We start from the raw sequence: 9,912 nt of genomic DNA, 5'->3' as shown, positions 1-9,912 counted from the left end.
AATGGAGACGCTCCCATCTACCAAATGGGGAACAAGACCACCTACTAGGCCTTTCTCCTTGGTCTGACCTATAAGAACTGTCAACATGTCTGCCACAATGTTGAATGGAATAGGAGACATCGGGTCTCCTTGTCTTAGGCCTTTATGTGTTTGAAAGTAATGACCAATGTCATCATTCACCTTAATTCCGACACTACCTTTCTGGACAAAAAATCCACCTGATTCCTCCATGCCCCATTAAAACCCTTCATGCACATGGCTTGCTGTAAAAATATGCATGAGATGATATGGTGTTGTTTTTAGTTAAGTGATTAAATGATTCGATACCTGCTCCAAGTTCTATAGGCCGGGATAGCACTGGAGACATGATACTGTTGTCCACCAAAACAAGAGCACCATGAGAATGAGCTATCTCTGAGATTTTCTGTGAAGTACAAAAAACACTGGAGAGGGTAAGAATGTTACCTAAGAGTGTGTATCTGGATTAATCAAATCTTTATATACATTCTTCATGATAATTGAAATGCATACATCAACACTATTACCTTTATATCAATAATTTGTTGACGAGGATTGGTGGGACTTTCAAGCCAAACTAGTCTAGTCAAGGGTCCAATTGCAGCAGCCACGTCGTTAATTTAATAAAATATACGTGCATGCCAAATAAAATGTTGACGCAATTTTCCTCAAAACAATTTATAGGAGAGAAATTGTTAGTGTGTAACAAAATACCTCAAAATATATTCTGCTGCGCATGTAATATGTTAATGTATTTAAAAATGTTCATGACGCTTGTTAAAATATTCTGAATTTTACATCATTATGAATGATTTTGAGATATGTTTTTTGCAAATGAATATCTTTGAAGTATCACGGCATCAGTTATGAAAGTTGTTCATGCGTGTGAAGTAAAATGTTCATGTGTGTTCAACACTTGTTCAAGTAAATTCAAAAAACCGTTTCAGTAGATAAAGTGTTTTGCATGAGATAAATGTGTTCTACCATCTTTAAAAAAAAGTGTCCATGCAAGTTTGAACAAAATATAAATGTGTGCCAAGCAAAACGTTCACACAAGTTTTAAAATATTATTCACATACGAAAAATGTTTAGTAGATACCAAGAACTTAATATATAGTACTATTCTACTATGCAGCCCATGAAACATTTTAACATTTTGAAAACAAAAATAATAAACTTTGTGTTAAATTTTAACAATTTTCTTCAACATGAAAGATGATAAACTTTGTGTTAGAAAATTCCATCAACGAGAAAAAAGGAAAAAAAAAACACGGTCAAAAAGCAGCACCGAGGCAGCCAGATCGCCGGTGTTCGCAAGGACCAGGTCGAGAATCGGAATAAGTCGAGGACACGGATAGGGACTCGTACTCTCGCCGTCGCCGAGGAGGACGGCCGACTCTTGCCGGGACTCGGACCCCTCCAGCGTTTATATAAGAACAGAGGCACCCCATCGAGCCAACACCACACAACACGTCCGATCAAAGAAACACAAGCTCTCGAAACAGCTAGCGAAGCAAGTCAACAATGGCGAGCGGCAGGAGGGATCTCGCCGCGGCGACGATCTCGCTAGCCGTGCTGCTCCTGCTCTTCTTGCCTAGCACCGCCGCCGCCGCCAACGTCCCCAGCATCGACGCCACGCGGACGCGCCACCTGCCGCTGCCACGCGGACTGCTGCGCGGCCCGGAGAGCGTCGCCTTCGACGCCAAAGGCCACGGCCCGTACAGCGGCGTGTCAGACGGCCGCGTCCTGAAGTGGAACGGCCACAAGCTCGGCTGGTCGACGTACACCTACAACCCCGACTACAGCAGCGAGGCGTGCACGGCGTCTCTCCTTCGCCCGGAGACTGCCACCGAGGGCCGCTGCGGCCGGCCGCTCGGTCTGCGGTTCCACCTCAAGTCCGGGTACCTCTACATCGCCGACGCCTACAAGGGGCTCATGAGGGTCGCGCCAGGCGGCGGGGAGGCAACTGTGCTTGTCACGGAGGTTGACGGCGTACCTCTCCGCTTCACCAACGGGGTAGACATCGACCAGGTAACCGGAGAGGTCTACTTCACCGACAGCTCCAGGAACTACAATAGGTCGCAACATGAGATGGTCACAAGAACCGGAGACGAGACGGGTCGGCTACTGAGGTATGACCCACAGACAGGAAAGGCCGTCGTGCTCCAGGCCGACATCACTTACCCCAATGGCCTCGCCATCAGCGCTGATCGGACACATCTCGTCATCTCATCGACCGGACCGTGTAAGCTGCTACGATACTGGATCAAGGGCTCCAAGGCGGGCACCATGGAGCTATTCGCCGACCTCCCTGGCTATCCAGACAATGTGAGGCCCGATAAGAAAGGAGGATACTGGGTGGCCACCTGCTAGCATTGAGGATCAATGCGGACGGAAAAATAATTGAGGAGATGCGGGGACCCAAGGGCGTGAGACCGACCGAGGTGGTGGAAAGGAAAGGTGGCAGGTTGTTCATGGGATCCGTCGAGCTTCACTATGTGTCCGTCATCACACGCAAATAGATAGATCAATTAGATATTAAGGATCTTTGTAGAACTTACTCTCTTTATTAATGTTATTATTTTATTGTTTTGACGTATTTTAGTTGTAAAATCTATTTTGTTAAGTCAAGCTTTCTGTTGTTAAGTGGAGATTTCTGTTGGACAATGATGATGTATTTTTTAATATAATGTATCAAATTATCTTTAGGAAAGTACAGTTGCATGTTGCAAAGAGCCAAAGACACAAAAGGCACTAGCATTGTTGTGAAATAAATTGCTCGCACAAATAGGACGGTCTAGAGAGGTTGCAAGCTAATACTCACAAAAACGAAAACAATCCAATCTTATACAAAAGGAAAAGGATTTGGTAAGAGAAATCAACTGCGGCCAACTGAAAATCATATTCGTACGCGATTTCATTCAGATCAAGAAAAGTCAGTCAAGTCAGTTCACAGAGAACACGAGGCAAAACATGTTGCACAAGAACATCACAGTTCTTTGATACACTACAAAAGGATGGTCACATTATTCTTCATCGGCACACCAATGACCATGAACAATCCAGTCTCCAGATGTATACACACTCACCTGCACAGACGAAAAACACCATATACAAAATACACAAGCGCCTACGCGGGTCAATCCGACGAACCAACTACACACTCCTTTGCTCCCCATCAACCAACAGTCATGTCAGTCCTTCCTACTTGAGCTACAAAGCCGTCACAATGGCAGCCAAGAAAAATGAACATGGGCAGAACCAAGTTTTGATGTTGTGAAGTTTATGCATGTTGTTACTTGTCAGTTGGCCTCAGGGTTTTTCTGTTGAAGCCTGTGACGAACAACACATACAGTCGCGGGCTTGTCATTTCAGAAAATACTCATGCAGAAGTTTATTATTACTGTTGCAGCTTAACAAATGAATCACCAATGCATATCACATCTACAACTTGATTAACTAGAACCCGAAGCGCCGTAGTCCAGATTTTGTATGATCTATGCTGGACCAGACCTGAGCGCGTAATCAAGATCAGCTATGAGGTCATCCACGTCCTCAATGCCCACCGATATCCGTACTAGATCATCAGTCAACCCACGTTCCTCTCGCACCGAGGAAGGGATGCTCGCGTGCGACATGAAGCAGGGCAAGCTTATGAGTGACTTCACACTTCCTGCATCGGCATGTAGATTCAGTGAGCAAGAATGAGCAAAACTGCACAAGGCTCTGAAACTAATCCTCGAAGAAACTAGTATGATAATGGATCAGCTTTGTAGAGGTTTTCTAAATGGAGTATGTTGGGTGATAAAATGGATACAGTAGTAAGGTGATTCCTGGAAGGAGGGTGGAGGCGTGGAGCAGGTACAAAAGAATGCTTACCGAAGCTAACTGTTACGTTGAAGTACTTGGTCGTCTCAACAACATGCTTTGAGAGAGACAATGAACCAGTTTGGAAACTGAGGACAGAGCCCGCTCCCTTTGCCTGCACAAGAAGCAAATGCAAGAACAACATATTAGAAAGTGTTCTGGAAGACCTGAAGGCTGGAGAATCACTAAAGCTGCTTAATGCAGCCAACATGAAAACCGGTAAGCACCTGAGAGTAGTGTAAAGATCGGCCAGGATGATCAGGAAGTCCAGCATAATTCACTTGCTTGACCCTTGGATGAGAAGCTAAGAATTCAGCAATCTTCTGGGCATTATCCTACCAATAATAAAGTCAACATCAGCGTCCTAAGAAAATGTCCATAACAAATGAAATGAATCAGAACTATACGAAGTTGCTAGCAGCATTTTATGAAGCCCTCAAAAAATTTCAAAAACCAATATGTAGTTCAGCAAACAAGTTATTTTATCACAACAAAGTTCCACCTGTTGCTTTTCCACCCGTAAGGCCATGGTTTTGATCCCTCTCAAGCAAAGCCAACAATCAAAAGGTGCCAAACCAGAACCTTCAGCGTTTTGTAGAAATGCAATCTCCTTAGCCAAGCTGTTAGCAGTTGGAACAAGTATTAATTTGAGAGATCATAGCTATTTCAATTAACTCTATAAATTTGAAGGAGCATTTAGTAGCCATATTCAGTAAGAAACGGAGAAACAGCCTGTTAGTGTTTAAGCCAGCAGCTCAGAAGCATTCATGTCACACAGTAATTAACAGGGAACAGGTAATACAGAGTTTATTTGAAAACAAAATGGTAGCAAGAAGTAGAGTTTACCAGGAGACACAGACACGTAACTATGATTATATTATACAAACATTCAAGGATGAAAAATATTTATCATTCAAAAGAGGCAGCGTGGTTATTAGTGATGACAAAGATGACCCATAGAACAGACCTTTCACCCTTTACAGCAAGAATTCCAGCCATAAGATCACTGTGTCCAGCTATAAATTTGGTAGCTGAGTGCATCACAATATCTACACATACGACAATAGATTGTCGTGAATTAGACTAAAATAATATGCATGAGATGATATGATATTGTTTTCAGTTAAGTGCTTAAATGATTCTATACCTGCTCCAAGTTCTATAGGCCGGGATAGCACTGGAGACATGATACTGTTGTCCACCAAAACAAGAGCACCATGAGAATGAGCTATCTCTGAGATTTTCTGTGAAGTACAAAAAACACTGGAGAGGGTAAGAATGTTATCTAAGAGTGTGTATCTGGATTAATCAAATCTTTATATGCATTCTTCATGATAATTGAAATGCATACATCAACACTATTACCTTTATATCAGTAATTTGTTGACGAGGATTGGTGGGACTTTCAAGCCAAACTAGTCTAGTCAAGGGTCCGATTGCAGCAGTCACGTCGTTAATTTTAGTTGTATCGACCCGTCTATCATGTCACAATGCATATGATACTTGTAAGTGAGCGAGAAAAAAACAGCAAGAGAATGGTTCCACTAAAGAAAGGAAGAACTAACTTTACTACAATTCCATTTCTTGGGACAACTTGTGAGAGCAGACGATCAGAGCCACCATATATGTCCTCTCCAGCAACTATTTCTTGTCCTAAGAATTGTGCGTTTGGCCAATGAATTCATTAAGTGCATACAATGATAATCTGAAACACGATCGTAAGAAAGTAAATGTCAGCTACTTACCAGCCTGAAGGAGGTGTGTTACTGCAGCCAGTGATGCCATCCCACTAGTGAAGCAGAATGCTTGGTCTGCCTTCTCGAGCTTAGCCATAAGGCTGAATGTGTGATAAAATTTATCAATACCACTGAACAATGCACATATTTACACTGCATACAGTAAATAAAAATAAGCAGTAGACTGAGAGTGACCTCTGGAGAACATCACGAGTAGGGTTGCCACTCCTAGTATAATCATAAGGTCCATTAACTGTTGCTGAAGGCTGGAAAGTAACATTTAGGGGTAAGCTACTAGGAACAAGGGTGCAAACTATGGGCCAGACTAAACTAGGTATACACTATAGTTCTTCAGTCAAACCGAATAACAACTGTTCCAAGACAATTTAACAGTAGTGATATTTTCATACTACAATTCCTATATAAATAAAAATATGATGATAAGGAAAATGTGTCAAGTTCATTCAGTAATTAGACCGTAGTATTGTTGAGGAACAAACAAGAAAAAGATGCAATAACAAAATCAAGATAAGATACGATGAATTACTACAACTAGGTAATTCGGTTTGCCAACTAAAATTTCAGCAACCGGTATACATGGTGGGTAACATTTAAGCACAATGTCTCCTCTAGTCTAGTCTACTAGAATTCTTCAGACTTCCAGGCGATTGAGATTTGTCTTACAAAATGATTAACAATCAAACTATTGCAACCAACCAAAAGGTTCCAGACATGCTTGAGAACTCAATTCCAAACGATAGAAAGGCACTAAACCCCTAAACTGCCAACCGATTAGGCTTGTCACCACCGCCGCCGCCTACTACTATGAAATATCGTCATCATAACTAGTACTCCCTCCGTTCCGAATTACTTGTCTTGGATTTGTCTAGATACGGATGTATCCGTTCCGAATTACTTGTCTTGGATTTGTCTAGATACAGATGTATTTAGACTCATTTTAGTGCTAGATACCTCCGTATCTAGACAAATCTAAAACAAGTAATTCGGAACGGAGGGAGTAACAATGTGCTCTCAAACAGCAATAAAGCACATTGAGAATGCATTGGTGGAATTTACTTCTACACAGTTGCCAGATGCCACCGTCTGTTGGCAACCCTAGTTACCTGCTTGAAGGTGGCCGTCTGGTACAGCGGCGTGCTGAGAGCCCCATAATTGTCGAACGAATTCTCGAAGCTGGTCAGTATCGTCGCCACGCTCGGCTCCTTCCTCCCCAAACCTACACCAAGAAGACAAACATCACACACTAATTCCACCAGAACAAGCACAAAGCCCCACTCCCTCCGTTCCTAAATATGTCTTTTTAGAGATTTCAAATGGACTACCATATACTGATGTATATAGACATATTTTAGAGTGTAGACTCACTCGTTTTGCTCCATGTATTCACTTGTTGAAATCTCTAAAAAGACAAATATTTAGGAACGGAGGGAGTACAAATTCAAGCTGAACCCGCTCAAACCCACCATCGCCCGAGGATTCGACGGCCCCAAATGCCTCTACCGATACCGCGGACGCGCTCAGGTCGCGCTCGGAGTCGCCGGAGGGCCCGGCGATCGCCGCTGGTGCCGCCGCCATGCGGTGGGAGAGCGCGAGGCGCGGGTGGGCGAGGCGGGGCGCCTGGGCGGAGCTGGGGCTGGGGTTCGGGCACGGGAGGGAGGAGGGCGGGTTGGAGTGGAGGAGGAAGAGGCGGGCGGTAGGGGTGGCGGCGGCGGCGGCGGCGGCCATGGTTGGACGGAGTGGGGAAGCGGGAGGGAGTGGGTTTGATAGCGAAGTGGCACCGGGTTGGGGGAGGGCTGACGGGTGGGGTATTGTGGTCAGTGGAACGGATCGTTGATGCTTTTGCGGAATTGGGTATCGCGTCTAGATTCACTGGATCGGCTTTTCGGTTGGCTCACGGGTAAAATGGGCTGCGTGGGTGCGCATGCCGTGCACTATCGGTTTTGGAGAGAATGCAAAAAAAAAAAAAAAAAAAAAAAAAAAAAAACTTCAAAAAAAACCTTTTTTAGAGCATCTACAACCGCATATGATAAATATGACCTCTCAAACACCGGCGGACAACTACCACAACTGCATCCGAACATATCATACAAAATTCTTAAATCCATACAAAAGCATGCAAAGAAAACAAACCTACATACTACGTAGATAGTTAGCAAAAAAAAACATACTACGTAGATCACCTAGCTACTCCTCGTTGGAGATGTCGACTATCTCCGTACCCGGCTCCGGGTACATGTGCGGCAGCTGCAGCTCCGGGGCCTCCTCCTTTATCTCTGCGTCGAGTTCGACGAAGAGCGCGTCGGTCCCCGCCCGCTCTTGCCAGAAGAACTCCCGGTTGGCTTCCATATAGGCCCTCATACTGAATGGACTCCAAAATGGCCTGCTGCTCTGCCATCTCCGCCGCTTCGGTGATGGCAAACTCCGCCTCCGCCTCCTCTATGTTGAACCGCAGGGCAGGCTGTTCCGCCTCGTCCTCTTCCGGATCTGCCACCTCCATCGGCTCCGGCAGCTGCTCTCCCTCCTCCTCCTCCTCCTCCTCCTCCTCCTCCTCTTTCGGCTCCGGCGAGTCCGGAGGCAGCCCGGCAGCGAGGCGAGGCGTGCATCTCCTCCGCGATCTGCCTTCGATGCTCCGGCGTGAGCATAGCATACATAATACTAAAAGTTGTCACATTGTTGCAACTAGGGGATATAAAGTGTAATTTGCTCTATTGCTTGGAACAATTGAAATGACAAAAGACCCGAAGAAGTACACCATCATCTTTTTGATAAAACACCAAGGCAATGGACGCAAAACACTCGGTCACTCACACCATACTCACGCATCACCTACTAATTCAAGGCTAACAAAGTCGCAACGTCGTGCAAAGTTCGGGCACAGGTATCGTCTGTGTGGCAGTTTCAAAGTCACAAGCGCCTCGTTGTTGACGAGAACATCATCTCTGCTGAATGTATAATCCACATTAAGAGCATCTTCAACAGACGCCGGTCGCGCTACGAGTAAAAAACAGATATACTGCACGTGCATCGGCTGGTTTGGCGCGGCCGCGCTAAAATGCAGCGCGCGCGTCGCTCCAGCAGCGCGCCAAAATACAGCGCGCGCGACTCGCCGGTGCATTGCATATGGTATTTTTCAACACAAAATGATGAACATTTTCAACACAATAAAAATTTCACACAAACAAGTTGATGAAGTTCATGCTCACAAGTTTAAAATCATACCCACAAGTTCATCCAGCCAAGTTCAAAATGCAAATCAAGTTCAATACACAAAGGAAAGACACATCATTCCTCGTCCTCGTCCTCATCTTCGAAAGACGATTTTTCCGCCTCCGAAGATGAATCTTCCTCCCTCTCCTCATCGCGCTCCGCATCACGTGAAGCTCCGACGATGTTGGCAAGATCTTCAACGGCATCTTCATGGGAATCTGTGCGAGGAGGCTCATCGAAAGACATTCCGCCCATGGCGGGCGGAGGTGCACCCATGTCTTCCATGAGAGAAGCAAAACTCATGTCTCCCGTCGTGGCTATAGCGTCGGGGGGTGCTCCAAAGCCAGCCATGCCTCCCATTGCACCTAAACTTCCCACGGTACCTCCGAAAACCACCCATGGCACCCATGGCGCCGAGGCCACCGCCACCCATTGCACGACCATGGCTCTTTTTTGGATCAAGACTTCTTGTTAGGCAAGATTGACATACTCCTTTTGCGCCGCATTGAGGTTAGTTGTGTCCAAGAAGAACAAGTGCTTCTCCCATTCCAACAATCTAATTCGCTCCTCATTGCTCACCTTCCTCTCCTCCAAAGCCACCTTCCTCTCCTCGGCCGCCACCCTCCTCTCCTCGGCCGCCAACCTTCTCTCCTCGGCCGTGGCATCTTGAGTCCTTGCCATTTTCCTCGCCTCGTTGGCTTCTTTTCTTGCCTTCACAATAGCTTCCATAACATTTTTGAGCTCATCATCTCCTTTCCTCTTCTTTTCGGTTTTGTCTTTCTTGCACCCATCCGACCGCTTTGGCTTCGAGTATGAAACCGAGTTGGGTGTGGGGCTTCTCTTGCCGTCATCACTTGATGCATCATCCTCATCATCATCATCATCCAACTTAATTGTTCGCTTCCGTTTGTCGCTCAAATGCAAATCATCCAAATATTCACGCTTCTTCCATTTCTCATCATCCTTCAACACATCATAGCAATGAGGCAAGGTAAATACCCTTCCTTTCTTGATCTTCCCCTTCTTGGTTTTCCTCTCCTCTTCTTTGAACAAGTTTTGCGCA

At 45.3% G+C, this 9,912-nt stretch overlaps 1 protein-coding gene and 1 pseudogene across 1 annotated transcript; one reads left to right on the top strand and one right to left on the bottom strand.

The window, feature by feature from the left end:
* Positions 1-1,317: 1,317 nt before the first annotated feature.
* On the top strand, positions 1,318-2,573 carry LOC125525183 (annotated as a pseudogene).
* An 814-nt stretch (positions 2,574-3,387) lies between these two features.
* Positions 3,388-7,450, bottom strand: LOC125521450 (cystathionine beta-lyase, chloroplastic). Its single transcript, XM_048686501.1, has 12 exons — positions 7,106-7,450; positions 6,746-6,858; positions 5,817-5,887; positions 5,631-5,722; positions 5,451-5,538; positions 5,251-5,362; positions 5,033-5,129; positions 4,853-4,934; positions 4,388-4,505; positions 4,113-4,220; positions 3,898-4,000; positions 3,388-3,691 (listed from the first exon to the last, which is right to left on the bottom strand). Exons 1-12 carry the CDS (start codon positions 7,365-7,367, stop codon positions 3,516-3,518), a joined length of 1,422 nt encoding a protein of 473 aa, XP_048542458.1. The 5' UTR covers positions 7,368-7,450; the 3' UTR covers positions 3,388-3,515.
* Between the last annotated feature and the right edge of the window lie 2,462 nt (positions 7,451-9,912).

The sequence above is a fragment of the Triticum urartu genome, chromosome 7 (assembly GCF_003073215.2).
Source record: "Triticum urartu cultivar G1812 chromosome 7, Tu2.1, whole genome shotgun sequence".
Lineage (NCBI taxonomy): Eukaryota > Viridiplantae > Streptophyta > Magnoliopsida > Poales > Poaceae > Triticum > Triticum urartu.
This window is presented reverse-complemented; position numbering and strand designations above follow the sequence as displayed.